Source organism: Paramisgurnus dabryanus, chromosome 14 (genome assembly GCF_030506205.2).
Source record: "Paramisgurnus dabryanus chromosome 14, PD_genome_1.1, whole genome shotgun sequence".
In the NCBI taxonomy this organism is placed as follows: domain Eukaryota; kingdom Metazoa; phylum Chordata; class Actinopteri; order Cypriniformes; family Cobitidae; genus Paramisgurnus; species Paramisgurnus dabryanus.
The window spans coordinates 23,927,232-23,942,886 of record NC_133350.1 but is presented as its reverse complement, the minus strand read 5'-3'; the positions used below and the strand labels follow the sequence as shown (position 1 = coordinate 23,942,886).

Below are 15,655 nucleotides of genomic sequence, written 5' to 3'. Positions count from 1 at the left end.
CATTTCACTCTATTCACAGACCGTCAAATACAACTTATTTCTGGTTTAGTGTGACAGCCTTTATGTTAAGGGGATTGAAAGGGCATACTTTCATTTAAGGCATATGTGTAATTTAAGGATTAATTCGTCTTCTGGGTGTGTTTTGTCCATAGAAATATTTTAAATAGGCTACACCATATCTAGAATAACAGTAGAAATCCTTTAAAGTTTCTACAGACTTAAAATGCATTGTCCAGACGGACTATAGGAGCAGGAGAACTAGGACTCGGGTATCATCATCAATAATTACCTGTTTATCACACTTAGGAAATGACTTTTCTTGTGCCATGGGAGACACACCTGCTTGGCTAAATAATAGATGGGGGGCTGCAACAGAAACTGAGACTCATTGTCTCCAAGGTAGCCATCTAAATGCATCACCTGATCTGACCAGGTAAATAATAGGCCAGAGCAGAAACCAAACTATCCATTAGGGTTAAACTGAGGAGATTACAGCTGTCAGAGAATTGTTTTTAACAATTAATTAGTAGACTGAAGACTAACATAGAAAGCAACATACATATGTTTTGTTTTTCTTAATACTAAACCTAAATACAAAAATGTTAAGGTTTGTGTTTGACCTATCCTGTGTTATTTTTTATTAAGTGCTTTTATTATAGGACTAGGACTCCTTTGCAAGAACTTGTTTTAGATGAGGTGACACCATGTGGACGCTTTTGGACATTACAGATCAGACATCTGACCAATTGTATCATATTCACGCAAATCAGCAAATAATGTAAAATCTAATCCTCCACAAATACTGCATGATGTAGAGAAGGAAACGTAAGTCAAACCCATTAACTGCCATAAATATTAGCCAAGTCATAGACTAACCAAAAATATTACTTATTTGAATAATAAATTATATTAAAAAATTGTCACCATATGCTCTCTGACAATAAAACATGTAAGGGATAATGTAAGGGCAGCCGGTAGTTTTCGGGAAAGCCCCTTCAGTGTGATACAAGACCCTCCGCATCACACTGAAGGGGCTTATATTCCCGATAACTACCGGCTGACTCTACATTATCCCGCTTATTACACGGCTACTTGCCACATAAGAAAAAAAACTGGACATGAATATGAATTTGAAACATTTTATCGGCATATTTGTTTTAAATTAACATTTTTATCCTTCCGCGAAACTTTGCACAGATGCATAAAATGAGCGTAATACCTTATTAAGATCCTCTGCTTCATACTTGTCTGTCTCCATTTTTTCTGTTTTAGCCAGTCTTTGAGAAGTTTTAATGCCCATTCTGTATTCTGTTTTTCAAATTCTGTTTTTCAATTAAATCTTATTTCATGCACTACTAGAAATCAGTGGAACATTTAGGAAATCATATATAATGTCAATATACACTATATGTCCTCATATAATGTTCATTCTCTTAAATGGCTTCATGTCTTGGGTTCCTGCCATATAAATAACTGCAAAAAAGCAGAGGGAATACTTAGCAGTTCCATAAATTTACACTATATGGTGTATACATTCAATATCATTAGTCCAATGGATGTATTTACAGGCATTTTGCTACTGTTCTGCAATACTCACAGGATTGGGCCAGCACTTATGTAACTAATGCCACCGGAGAGAAGGAAGCACAATCCAGCAAACCAGTCGAGAGTCAGCGGGTAGATGGAGGTGAAAAAGACATTAGACAGAAGTTCAGTCACAGCCAGAACCAGCTGGAGCAGCCCAAAGACTCGGCCTATAACACAGACTCTTGTTTAGTAAGGAAAACATCAAAAGACCAACACTTTGGGGTTTTCCGATTGCTTTACTACACACTTAAAATAAAGGTGCTAAATGGGTTCTTTGGATAATTTAATCAACCACCTTCACCAACTACCAAACAGACAATAAATAGCATAAATCAGCTTTTTTGCATTTCAAAATACATTTTTCTTCTTTTATTTAGTTCATTTTTAGGAGAAGTTGTGATATTACCGTATTGCTGAGGATGCAGATTCTTGGACAGCATTGCTCGCAGTGTTGGCATGGGAACACAGGCTAACATCATGATTCCTCTGGCTGTTTAAAACAACACATCTAAATGCACAAACATGCCAGAAAATCTAACAACTTCAAAAAAGTGTTAGAAAGTGTTTAATGTTATGAGTTACAAAAAATCACCACCCTCACAGTTGCCATGAAGTACTAAATTAAACATATTTGTATAAACATAAAAAGTTAACATATTTTCTACAGTAAAGTTGGGAATTTTAACATGGAAGTCTATGGGAATTGACTCCCTTTTGGAGCCTGCCTCTAGCGGCCAGTCAATGAACTGCAGTTTAAATCACTTCCATATTGGCTTCATCAGAGAGATCCCTGCCTTTTGTATACTTTTGTAAGTGTAATTTATCAGTACACAGTTTCAGTGACACCTGGTGGTTGGGACATTTAATGCATGACATTTAAATATATCTTATATATAAGTGTAAATATATACTGTATATATTTTTTCTCATTCCTGATTCTTAAAAATCTTCAAATGGACTTACCCAGGAAGTAAACCCAACTATCAGTGGCAAATGCCATGATAGCCATCCCAGTACAGTTGGACACAATACCCAAAAGAGTGAGCGCTGTGTCCCCTAACACATTAAACAGAACCAGGACCCCTAGGAAGCTGCTGAGGTACATGGCACTGGTGGCAGCACGGCCATATCCTGCCCACACCGAATCCCAGCTGAGAGGAGGCTTTAGCACATACAGCTGGAGTACATTCTCCGCTCCGATCATGCCTACCATAAAGACCATCATGGCCACCATCAGCATACCTACAGAGATTTTGTCCATCCGGTTCACGCTCTCAAACTGAGACATCAACGGCTCACTCTCAGACTCAGAAGATCTCACATCAGAGAGGAGAAACACGGAGTAAAGCACTGCCACCACACTGAGCAGAATCGCTATAGAGAGGAGAACTGAGGGTCCTATCTGATACAGATACCCAGACAGGAGACCACCCACAACCCCTGCAACTCCAAAACAAAAGTCCACGATGTTCAGTTTAAGAGTGCGTTTGCCCTGCTCCGAACTCAAGGCCGCCAGCGCAGCCACCCCGGCCCAGAACATCGGTCCACCTCCACTCAAACCGTGCAACAATGAACCCAAATAAAGAAACTCCAGAGGAACCTCGCTGTACATGAAGATGAGAAGCATAAACATGCCCAAAACAGATCCTATCTGAGAGGCGACCAGGAAGAATTTAGGCCCGTGACGGTCAGCGATACGGCTCAGGGGTATGATGGACAGCATGGCAGCCACAGAGGACACTAAACTTTGAATAAGAAGGAAGCGTGAGGATAACATCTGTGCACGATCGCTGTCTCCATCTGTTGTCTTCAGCGAGTGGTTGTATATGGTCTGTGTAAAGGCCATCTCGAAAAAAGAGGTCCCCAGTTTATTAATGACCACCACTGGCTCCACGAAAGTCAGAATGGTTCCCATTTGATTTGAAGACATGGAGCTTATGTCTTGAGGATGGGATTGTTTAACCTTTAAAACACATATACTTGCATGTTATTATGTACAGTATAACTTTTGTTGGTTTAAATTTTTGTACTTTTTCATTATTAGTTTAGCATTTTCACTTGAAATGCAAATGTGACCCTATCTATGAAATCCAGGCTAAAGTCTGAGATGAGGAGCATCAAAGTTTATTTTCCAAATGACCCGGCATTGGGTCAAAAAGGGAATTTCACCCATGCTGGGTTATTTCAACCCAAAATTCTGGGTTATTTGAACCTATTATTGGGTCAAATATATAACAATTTAAAGTCAACTGTAACCTAGCTGCTGGGCTTGTGTCTTTTTGACCCAATGCTGAGTTGAAAATAACCCAAGATGTTTTAGAGTGTAACACCTAAATAAATGTAAGCTTTATCAACTTAAATATTTTACTTAAAGTCAGAAAATTTAAGTTGGAAAAAAAATAATTTTCTAGGGTTACCAATTGACGTCATTTTGTTTAAAGTTAATCCAACGTTCACTTTTTACAGTGTAATATAAATAGAAATGTATAAATATTGAATACTTACCTACAGGATCTTATCTACAGAAATATATTTTAAATAGCAGTAAATGTGTGGAAAGTCCCGCTTGGCATTGAGCTAACTTTGAAACCTGATAGAAGCTGTGGATTGAAGGTGAAAGTGATTTTAATGGAAAATTGTTGATGCTTGTAAATGCTTCAACAGGTAGTTTACCATGAGATTGGTGATGAGAATGGGACCAATTCATTTTAACCTTTTAAATACACAATTCACAGGTGGGGAAAGTGCATGTGTAAACAAAGACTCAAACCTGGAGGAAGCGTCACCCAATGAGACACAAATGTTCAGCCAAATTGTCTTCCTGTATTTAAACTTTCTCAAAGGCATTACTACGATCATTACTATCTGCATACCCCCATAGTGGATAATAAACTTGAATAACTTTTGAAAGTAGCCCAGCTAACAATATTTGTTTCCCAAAACGTTTTCCTGACGTTAGTTTTTTTTCTTAAAACGTTCCCCTAACGTTAGTTTTGGGATCCCAAAATTTTTTAGGTTTGTTTTTGGTTAGCCAGGAAAGTTATGATAACGTTAGAATAATGTTAGGGGAACGTTATTTTTAGGTAAGTTTAACTTTTTTAACGTTACACTAACGTTAGAATAACGTTATGGGAACGTTATTTTATGGTTACACAAATAACCAAAAAATAACCATTAGAGAACGTTCTGTATAATAAATTTTTAGGTTATTTTAAAAATACCCACCCTTCAACGTTATGGGAACGTTATTTTATGGTTACAAAAATAACCAAAAAAAAAAAACATTAAAGAACGTTCTGTATAATTTATTTTTAGGTTATTTTAAAATAACCACCCTTCAACATTATGGGAACGCTATTTTATGGTTACAAAAATAACCAAAAAAAAAAAAAAAACATTAAAGAACGTTCTGTATAATTTATTTTTAGGTTATTTTAAAATAACCACCCTTCAACATTATGGGAACGCTATTTTATGGTTACAAAAATAACCAAAAAATAACCATTAGAGAACGTTCTGTATAAGTTATTTTAGGTTATTTTAAAATAACCACCCTTCAACGTTATGGGAACGTTATTTTATGGTTACAAAAATAACCAAAAAATAACCATTAGAGAACGTTCTGTATAATTTATTTTTAGGTTATTTTAAAAATAACCACCCTTCAACGTTATGGGAACGCTATTTTATGGTTACAAAAAAAAAACCATTAAAGAACGTTCTGTATAAGTTATTTTAGGTTATTTTAAAATAACCACCCTTCAACGTTATGGGAACGTTATTTTATGGTTGCAAAAAAAAAAACCCATTAAAGAACGTTCTGTATAAGTTATTTTAGGTTATTTTAAAATAACCACCCTTCAACGTTATGGGAACGTTATTTTATGGTTACAAAAAAAACAAAAAAATAACCATTAGAGAACGTTCTGTATAATTTATTTTTAGGTAATTTTAAAAACAACCACCCTTCAACATTATGGGAACGCTATTTTATGGTTACAAAAATAACCAAAAAAAAAAAAAAACATTAAAGAACGTTCTGTATAATTTATTTTTAGGTTATTTTAAAATAACCACCCTTCAACATTATGGGAACGCTATTTTATGGTTACAAAAATAACCAAAAAATAACCATTAGAGAACGTTCTGTATAATTTATTTTTAGGTTATTTTAAAAATAACCACCCTTCAACGTTATGGGAACGCTATTTTATGGTTACAAAAAAAAAACCATTAAAGAACGTTCTGTATAAGTTATTTTAGGTTATTTTAAAATAACCACCCTTCAACGTTATGGGAACGTTATTTTATGGTTGCAAAAAAAAAACCCATTAAAGAACGTTCTGTATAAGTTATTTTAGGTTATTTTAAAATAACCACCCTTCAACGTTATGGGAACGTTATTTTATGGTTACAAAAAAAACAAAAAAATAACCATTAGAGAACGTTCTGTATAATTTATTTTTAGGTCATTTTAAAAACAACCACCCTTCAACGTTATGGGAACGTTATTTTATGGTTACAAAAAAAAAATAACCATTAAAGAACGTTCTGTATAAGTTATTTTAGGTTATTTTAAAATAACCACCCTTCAACGTTATGGGAACGTTATTTTATGGTTACAAAAATAACCAAAAAAATAACCAGTAGAGAACGTTCTGTATAATTTATTTTTAGGTCAGTTTAAGAACAACCACCCTTCAATGTTATGGGAACGCTATTTTATGGTTACAAAAAAAAGAAAACATTAAAGAACGTTCTGTATAAGTTATTTTAGGTTATTTTAAAATAACCACCCTTCAACGTTATGGGAACGTTATTTTATGGTTACAAAAATAACCAAAAAAATAACCATTAGAGTACGTTCTGTATAAGTTATTTTAGGTTATTTTAAAATAACCACCCTTCAACGTTATGGGAACGTTATTTTATGGTTACAAAAATAACCAAAAAAATAACCATTAGAGTACGTTCTGTATAATTTATTTTTAGGTAATTTTAAAAACAACCAACCTTCAACGTTATGGGAACGCTATTTTATTGTTACAAAAAAATAAAAATAAATAACCATTAGAGAACATTCTGTATAAGTTATTTTAGGTTATTTTAAAAATAACCACCCTGCAACGTTATGGGAACGTTATTTTATGGTTACAAAAAAATAACCATTAGAGAACGTTCTGTATAAGTTATTTTTTAGGTTATTTTAAAATAACCACCCTGCAACGTTATGGACACGTTATATGGTTGCAAAAATAAAAACTTAAAAATAACGTTCCCGGGACGTTATTATTTGGTTCCCAAAGTAATACCAAAAGTTTACCAAAAACTAACGTTAGGGGAACGTTGTTATTTTAATGACATTCAGCAAATACGCTATTGTTCATTTCTATATCAGATAATTACCACGCTATTCAAGGGATTCGGAATCAAATCAAATGAATTTATCAAATGAAAGAATATGTTGTTGTTAACACATTATACGAAATTACAACCTGCCAACCAATTAACAAATGAATGAATTCATATTTAATATCTTCTTGTTCTAATATTACTAGGGCTGTGACAAATAATCGTGCAAATTTTCTCAATAAATGGCAGGTATTTTTAATGGGGAACGCGATCGTCACAGCCCTAAATATTACAATAAGATTAGATTGACTAGAACAATTAGATTGTTTTACTGTTGATTATCATAACATTAGGCCTATATATTTTAGATGTTTGCTTTACCCACATATCAAATAACTATTGAAACAAGAATTGAGTGGTGGTCTGTCAATGTTGATTTGCTTAGAATTAACGACAAAGTGATTTGGAAAAAATGCTGACATTTTATCAAAAATTCAATTGTTATGTTACTCATCATATTTGCACAGTCAAATAAGGTTAACTTAACTCAGTAATGTAAAAAGCAAAAATCCAATGGCATGGCAAGAACTGAGGATCTATAACAAGCATTAACACAGTCATACTCCAGAGGGCGCTGTTGTGTCACGACAGAGCACGTGACATTTCAAAGAACTGCATTGGACTGAGAACATCAGAATATCATTAAGTATTAATTCTTTATAAATTATTATTGCACATGTGTTATCAGTTAAATGATTGAAGTGTATAAATATGGAAGTATGTGAAATGTTGTGTGGATTTAACAATTATCTTGACAACAATACATGAGTTGATATTTAAACAAACAAAAAGAAAATACTAAGACTTTGTATTGCACATTAATCTTTGCTATTTAAAAAAATAAATGACCAAACTTTGTTACATATATCACTGGGATAAAGCTTAAATCGTGAACGTGAAAATAAACGCTAAGACAATGTAAAAAGCATTATTTTTGTCTAAATAAAAATCATGTGCACAATCATAAATATTTTAAAAGACTTAAACCTTTTGTAATATTAATTTCCAACTATCAAATCTTAATATAGATTGTAATATTTTTATGTACACTTCCTATTAAAAATACACCAAAATATAAAAATTAATATTTTATGTTTGTCATCATTCAAACTGTTCTCATCAACATTACTTAGTAGATTGTTAGAAGACCATACTTCAGTGTTATGAGTTGTTCACCAGGTCCAGACTTTGCCAGCTTTATCATCATATTGATGTTGTATTGTCAGGTGACAGACTTGCATTGATTCATAAACTGTGTTTTATATTTTTCATGAGAAAGCAGGTGTGCTGTTTTATATGACATGGTGAGTTAAATGTTAGTTTTTAGTGGTAAAAGTATAAAGAAAATGTCAAAATAGTTCTTCTCTACAGAAGTGAATTTATATCAAATGTCCTCCACACCTGCATCTACTTCCTCCACTCCATTTGTCCCTGAACAACCACCCAAACTGTTACATTGTCCGTGAATGAAACTTTGTGAGCATTGGTGAATTTAACCCAGCTCCACAAATTCTTCTTCATGTGTGATGCTGTTATTTTAGGCCTCCTCGTTTGCATACACGCCAGCCTCCCACTGCAGAGCTCTGCGGTTTTTATGCCTTGTTACACGGGTGGACCCTACGACCTGTGGAGAAACAACAGTTACACAGCGGGATCAAACTGGATCCATTTCAAAATCCAGTAAAGCATGCAACGAATTCAATATCTCACCTCATTATTAATGGCATCAATGGGTTGTATCCCTGCATACTGTGAGACAATAAGGAAAGGGAAGTTACAAACAAATCCATTCCCAGTCCCATTTCTTATCACAGTTTTATCTAAGAATGGGCTAATGCCTGTGTTTCCACAGTGTGAACCAGCGATTACTTCCTAAAAATTTGAAATGAATCAGAGTGAATCACTCACCGCACTTTCCTCCAGCTTTAGCTTGACCCGTCTGTCCTCAAAATCTTTCAGCAGTGTCTCAGTGAGACCTTTCTGAGAGAGAGGCGAGGACACGTCAGCATGCAGGTTTGGGGGTTTGATTGGGGTTACCCGTGGAACAGGGGAGGTGGGGGTTAAGTTGCCCCATGGCTGGGGTGTCATGATGGACACAGAGGGCAATCTGAAACCTAGAGATAAATAGACAATAGTATTCAGTCAACAATGGCTCAATGAGTTATAAAACATGCACCTGATATGCACTTTTGTCTGTGTTATGTTTACCTGATAAAAGTGCAAACCATATTATCTCAAGTATAGATAAAGATACTGAGTGTATTTTGACCTAAATTTATGTGACTTCTCAGCTTTTTAAATTCAGCACTGGTACGACATAACATACATACATTACGGTATCTAAGCAGCGATCTTTAACGGTAAATGTGCATCTATAAAGTGAATGATTAATAGTTTTTCAGTGAAGCAGGATGTCATGCCATGGCTAAAGTTCAGACACTAATTACGTTGGCATTCCTTCTCATTCCTAGGTGCTGCAGACATCCATAAACATTTAACACAAACGTTAATCGGTTATCTATGAACACAAGACGGTTATGAAATACATTTGGCCAAAATATTATACAAGATTCTCACTTATACAAATAAGGACAAAACTGTCAGTGTATCTCCCTTTTCCTGTTTCCTGTGGGTTATTTTCAACCCAGCATTGGGTCAAAAAGGAACAAGTCCAGCCATTGGGTTAAATGAACCCAAGAAATGTTTATATTTGACCCAACAATGGGTTAAACCAACCCAGCATTTGGGGTTAAACAACCTAGCATAGGTTAAACTGCAACTTAAGGCACTGGGTTCGTCCCTTTTTGACGAAACTCTGTATTGAAAATGACCCTGCATCTGTGTATGTTTAGATCCAAGAGACTGATGAGTTTTACCTGGCGTGGATAATCTGGAGGAAGTGTCCTGATTCCAGGAATAACGATAACTATCTGTCTTCAATTTATCTGAAGGTACGCAATCCACTTCTATCAGGTCTTTCTGTGAAGATTGTGATGTTTCCTCACTGGAGGTTGTTGTGTACTTAAGATCCTTATTTGGGTAGTTGTCCAGGTCTCCGTTTGATGAAAATGATTGGCTCCTGTACTCTCTCAGCTCTTGAAGCTCCTGTTCTCGCTTGAGATCCTGTTCGATATCTTGACGGATGTTGTCTGGTAATTGGGATGTAGGATATCTGCTTTTTTCTGACATGCTGGTGCCATTTTGAGCAATCCAGAACGACTCTTTATTTGTTCTTTGAGTGTCGGTTGGGGTCTCAAAAATATTTTCTTTATAAAACCTTACTTTAGAATGGATGTTTCCCATAGGATAATCTATGGCATTGTGGTTTCCAAACCTTCTTCCCTCAGCGTGGTTTCTCTGAAGTGCAGATTCATCTGGATGTCGATGAGGGCAACAAGGTGAATAAGTTTCTTCCAAGTCACAGAGATTCTGTTTATCTTTCTGTACAGGTTCCTCTGCCATGTCCATTTCCGTATCCAGATTGTTTCTCAAAACTGTGACAGAACCTTTATCTGATTGATATGCTTTATCAAATGCCTTCAATTTCCCTTCTTGCTCTTGATGCACTTGGTTATAAAGTTTTGAAAGCCTCTGTTGCCGTTTCTCCAGTTCAAGCTCTCTCTGAATGAGAAAGCTCACTCTGTTTGTATCTTTGGCTTTCAGAGGCTTAATTTGTGGAGACAAATTAGTCAGAATTGGCTTGGCCCTGATCTCCACCATCTCTGAATTGCGTGTGTGCAGGATTCCTCTCGATCGCCGTAGGTTCTCTTCCCGTTCTTGGTTGATTCTTATTTCTCTTTCGATAGGTGTCTCCCCCTCCACTATCTCTGAAACAGAAGGATCATTTGTGACAATCCCATCATTAGTGTAACCTCCACTTCGGTCACCGAGCCCAGAATCCACATCGTCTATAGCACAACTCTGAAGTCCATCTTCTGGTTCCTCATCAAGTTTGATTTGATTCTCCTTAAGGCTTACTTGTTTTGCTTGAAAGATGCTGGCCATTGGGGAGAGAGTCCTTCCTCTCAGTTTCGGGGAATAATGCTGAGGACTCTGCAGGAAGGGATTCGGCTTCGACTGCTCCAACATTAGAAACTGCTTACGTGCGGCATTAAAATCAATTTGCTCATCGTCTATAGTGCCTGCCTCAGCCGTAGCTTCTTCAATCCTTGAACTGACTCGGGTGTAACGCAGACTCAACCCTTCCAAAAGTTTTTGGGGAGTGCGACTAAGGTCCAGATTTTCCAAGGCACTCCACTGTTCTTTGAGAGCAAGGCTTTTTCTCGGTGCCTGGTTCCGGATTATCTCTGTGCGATCCGCGTTGTCCGGGTTATCCTCTTCTTCATTCACTTTGGATGGATCCTGAACGCTGTAACGTTCATCACCGTTAGTTTCTTCAAACAGTCTTCCAGGTTTTCTTTCTTCCACATATCTCTGAAGCTTAAAGGCGCTCTTCTCCTTTAAAGTGTTCAGTTTAGCCTGTCTCTCAGGCGAGAGCATGTAGGCCTCATTCATCTCTGCTTCTGGGCTGGCCGGGTCATCTACGAAGGAATAAAACCCAGCACGTGAGCCTGTGCTGCTTGGGGTTCCTGGGCAGTCTTCAAAGTCACTTCCATCTTCAGACACAGCCACCTGACGAGCCCGAACCACCACATCTGGTGTGCTTTCATTACTTTTGCATGATTGCATCACAGTGGGCTGCATGCCTGTTATTGATATGCTTTCGAATTCGAACTTGAGAGAGTCATCGTCCTGACTGCCGCTCCATGGGTCTGGTGACAGTAAGTAGGACTTAGTAGGGCTCAATATAGAGCGAAAATCGGACTGCTCTAGCTTTGGGGACAAGGGCTTAATCACCCAGCGCTTCGGTGTACTGGTCATTGGGACTCTGGGTGGTGGATGGTTGAGGGCAGGCTTGAGGTGAGGACTCAATGAATGTTGGGAATGGATTACGGCCTCCTCCTCTTCTGAGAGATGTGCACATGCATCAGATATGCTGTCTTTCACAATTGATGACCTCTGGGTAACGAAAAAAAAAGACAACAGAGCAAAAATTTAAAATTTTGTCTTAAATATACAATGAAAGACTATTAGAAATTAAAAAGCTTTAATTCCTGACTGACCATCATATACTGCATAATATTTCATAGTATTAGTAGAATTCTGTTTTACTAAAAAAAGCTAAATTTAGCTTCAGTAACTTTAACATATTTACATTGATCCATTTGGCAGACACTTTTATCCAAAGCGACTCACAAGGTATACATTTGATCAACGTGTGTTCCCTGGGTTCGAACTAGAGGTCTTCACGAGTCCATTTAGATCCGAAAACCTGAGGTCCGACCTGAGGGTCTAAAAGTTTCACGTGTGCCTCGAACATGGGCCAGGTATAATAATAGCGGCATCGGGTCTAGGGTAATTTAAAATGAATGTGTTTTGCCGAAAGGACCCGAGATGACCCGAACTTATCTTTCATACTAAAATTTATTTTAAATCTATGCAAAAACATGAGATCAACTCAGACCACACATATGCAATAACACACATATATAGGGCTCTTTTTCCTTGTTCATGGTTATTGCATGTGGTCTAAGTTGTTCTTACGTTTTTGCAAACATTTAGAATAAATTTTTGTATGAAAGTTTTTGTTGATTCATGATTTGTTAGTTAAAACGTCCGAACGCACATTTCAAGAACAAATTCGTGCATACGCATGCTTAGTAAATGAGACCCATAGTACTGTCAGAACCCTGCCATACTGAACTAGATATTAATACTAAACAAGAATCTGGCAGGATCCTGACAATATAGGAGTGCTAGCATTTTTATTTTGTAACTTATACAGTGTCAAAAGTTAAAACTGCTTTACCTAAAAAACATCAATTGGTAAAAAAATTACATTTTATAAACTTACATGTTCTCACTTCAAGTATTAAAATATTGAAACATTTTTAATTTTAAAATTTTTAGGCATTGCCATTGAATTTTTTAAAGTTGATAGAACTTTTTTATTTTTTTTTGCCTTTACCTGACAGTGATTAAGGAGAGGACAGGAAAGTACAGGGGTATGGGATCAGCAAATGACCACGAGCCAGGAATCGAACTCGAGTCGCCGAAAGTGTGAAAATACCACATGGCGAAGCGCTGCCCCCTACACCATCGGCTCCGACAAGTTGATCCAACTTTTATTTTTTACAATGCACTTACATTTACATTTCTGACTGTCTGTGAAATCTAATTTTAAGATCAGGAGCAAGTCTGATTTCAATAATTGCTTTTACATTGCTCTTTGACATGACCTTACTCAATATTAAAGGGGTCATATTATGAGATTTTTTTAAGATGTAAGTTAAATCTTTGGTGTCCCAAGAGTGTGAAGGTGAGGATTTTACTCAAAATACCCCACAGATAATTAATTACAGCATGTTAAAATTGCAAATTTGTAGGTCTGAGCAAAAGTGAGCCGTTTTTGGGTGTTTCCTTTAAAATGCAAATGAGCGGATGAAGTCCAAACACTGATCACGATGATGGTGATTTGTTGTAATTGAAACTCAATTGTGCTGTCAAGTCCTTCTTTTCTCCCTCTTACTCTCTGAACTAAATGGCAGTGCTGTGGTTGGATAGTGCAGATAAAGGGGGCGGTATTATTATAATTCGCCTTGCTACCTACCTCACAAAACAGGCGAAATCTGAACGACCTAATTTTTCACATGCTTGCAGTAAATGGCTTACCCAAACAAAGTTACTGGGTTGATCTTTATCACATTTTCTAGGTTGATAGAAGCACTGGGGACCCAATTATAGCACTTAAATTTGAAAAAAGTCTGATTTTCATCCTATGACCCCTTTAAAGATAACAAGGTTATATTTTCACAATATGTTTTTACATAAATCACAAAAAGCTGGGTTTTCACAGATTGGGCCACAAATGTTTAAAGACATTCTGCTTACCTGTAAAACATTTGCTATAGTTATGCAGCTGGTTGCCAGTAACTTACTGTGGATTTAAATTTATGTTATTTTCTTCGCAACAGTTTGTTCAAAGTTAAATGAACATTAAACATTAACAAGTCTTTGTCTTTAAAGAATAAAACTATAAAATAACAGCCTCATGCAAAACATTCTGGGAAATAGAAATCCTCATCAACCTTTTTTTGTTTATTTCCTTCAAATTTTGGTTCCCAGAATGCTTTGCATGAGGCTGTTATTTAAGTTTGATTCTGTAAAGATAAAGACATGTTAATGTTTAATGTTCATTTAACTTTAAACAAACTGTTGGCAGTAAATAACACAAATTCAAATCTACAGTAAGTTACTGACAAACAGCTGCCAGTCAAATTCCCTCAAAATGGGTAAAAACGTGCTGTGCATCAAAACAATAGATAAGACGGTCTGCCCAATCAAACAGGCTTACGTAGTTGTAAGGGAGTTTTCACTCATAGACTGCCTGTCAGTGGGTGCCCATGTGTGACATGGTGCACTGTAAACCCCTGATAAACTCAAAGCAGCTCAGTTTCCTGGAAAAAACAGCACTCATGTTGCTGATTGGCTCGGAGTGTTGAAGGGGTGTCCCTAAAACACTACTATGGCTCAATTCTGACACATGAAAAACATGAAACAAGTCTCATGGAAACTAAAGACTTGTGTCGTATGTGCGCAATAATATGATAATATTTAGCTGTTTTCATTAATATGGTTTAAATCTGATTTTGTTATTATAATTTTTAAAACCTAGACAGCTTGAAAATACTAAACATTAACATTAAAGGTCCAACGAGTAAATAACACAATTATTACTAAAATACTTTAAATACTAAAAATACTTTTTTCATTCCTTGTCTATCGATATTTGCCTCTAACAGAGATTTTGAACAGAAAGCAAGCATCACAAGATAGTTAAAATGTATGCAACCTTTAGCCTGCTGTGACAATAAAAAGTTACAGATTTGAAACTTCCCTCTTATAAAGAGATTTTTGTTATTCCCAATATTTTCCAGAAGCTGAACGTTCAACATTTTGTCAGTCTTTACTATTAAACTCTACGCAATAGAAGCAGAAATAATACAAACTTTATCAAAATACTCCAATCCAAGTTTATACTCAGTCAAAACCTCTTGTCTATTACTTACATTCATTCAAGTTAACAGCTAATACATTTACCAAACAAGCAAAGCTAAATAATATGACAAACACTCACCCTCAGACATTAGTAATGAAGACACTGTAGTATCAGATGCATCTGTGAGCACCTCTGTTTTCACTGCACTGACTTTACAGACAAAGTTCAGCTAATATCACATACAGACACACCCCACACCCAGACTGACTAACAGAGTGCAAAATACAGATAGATGGAGGATGGAAAAATTATGACAAAAAGACAACTAAAGCATATTTTAAATCGTTTTACACTCATCCTGTTTTGAGAAAGAATAGGAACGACACATTCATTTTAAAGGTCAAAAACAAACTGTAAATATATTTAATGGACCTGAATAGATTTATTAAATATGTATGTTATAGTTTGGATTTTTGTGAAACAAAAACTGCTGGGAATGGTTGTCAATCTCCCTTTCTCAAAAAATATTTATGTGAAAATATAACTAAATGTATATCATTATATATGTAAATATATATATATATATTTATTTATTTA

General features: G+C 35.9%; 2 protein-coding genes across 2 annotated transcripts; both read right to left on the bottom strand.

The window, feature by feature from the left end:
• Positions 1 to 1,593: 1,593 nt before the first annotated feature.
• On the bottom strand, positions 1,594 to 4,844 carry LOC135719444 (solute carrier family 46 member 2). The gene is made up of 3 exons (XM_065242128.2): positions 2,551 to 4,844; positions 1,994 to 2,077; positions 1,594 to 1,754 (listed from the first exon to the last, which is right to left on the bottom strand). Exons 1-3 carry the CDS (start codon positions 3,515 to 3,517, stop codon positions 1,594 to 1,596), a joined length of 1,212 nt encoding a protein of 403 aa, XP_065098200.1. The 5' UTR covers positions 3,518 to 4,844.
• A 3,468-nt stretch (positions 4,845 to 8,312) lies between these two features.
• On the bottom strand, positions 8,313 to 15,286 carry misp (mitotic spindle positioning). Its single transcript, XM_065241698.2, has 5 exons — positions 15,197 to 15,286; positions 9,876 to 12,018; positions 8,908 to 9,113; positions 8,710 to 8,748; positions 8,313 to 8,623 (listed from the first exon to the last, which is right to left on the bottom strand). Exons 2-5 carry the CDS (start codon positions 11,878 to 11,880, stop codon positions 8,537 to 8,539), a joined length of 2,337 nt encoding a protein of 778 aa, XP_065097770.1. The 5' UTR covers positions 11,881 to 12,018; positions 15,197 to 15,286; the 3' UTR covers positions 8,313 to 8,536.
• Positions 15,287 to 15,655: the final 369 nt, after the last annotated feature.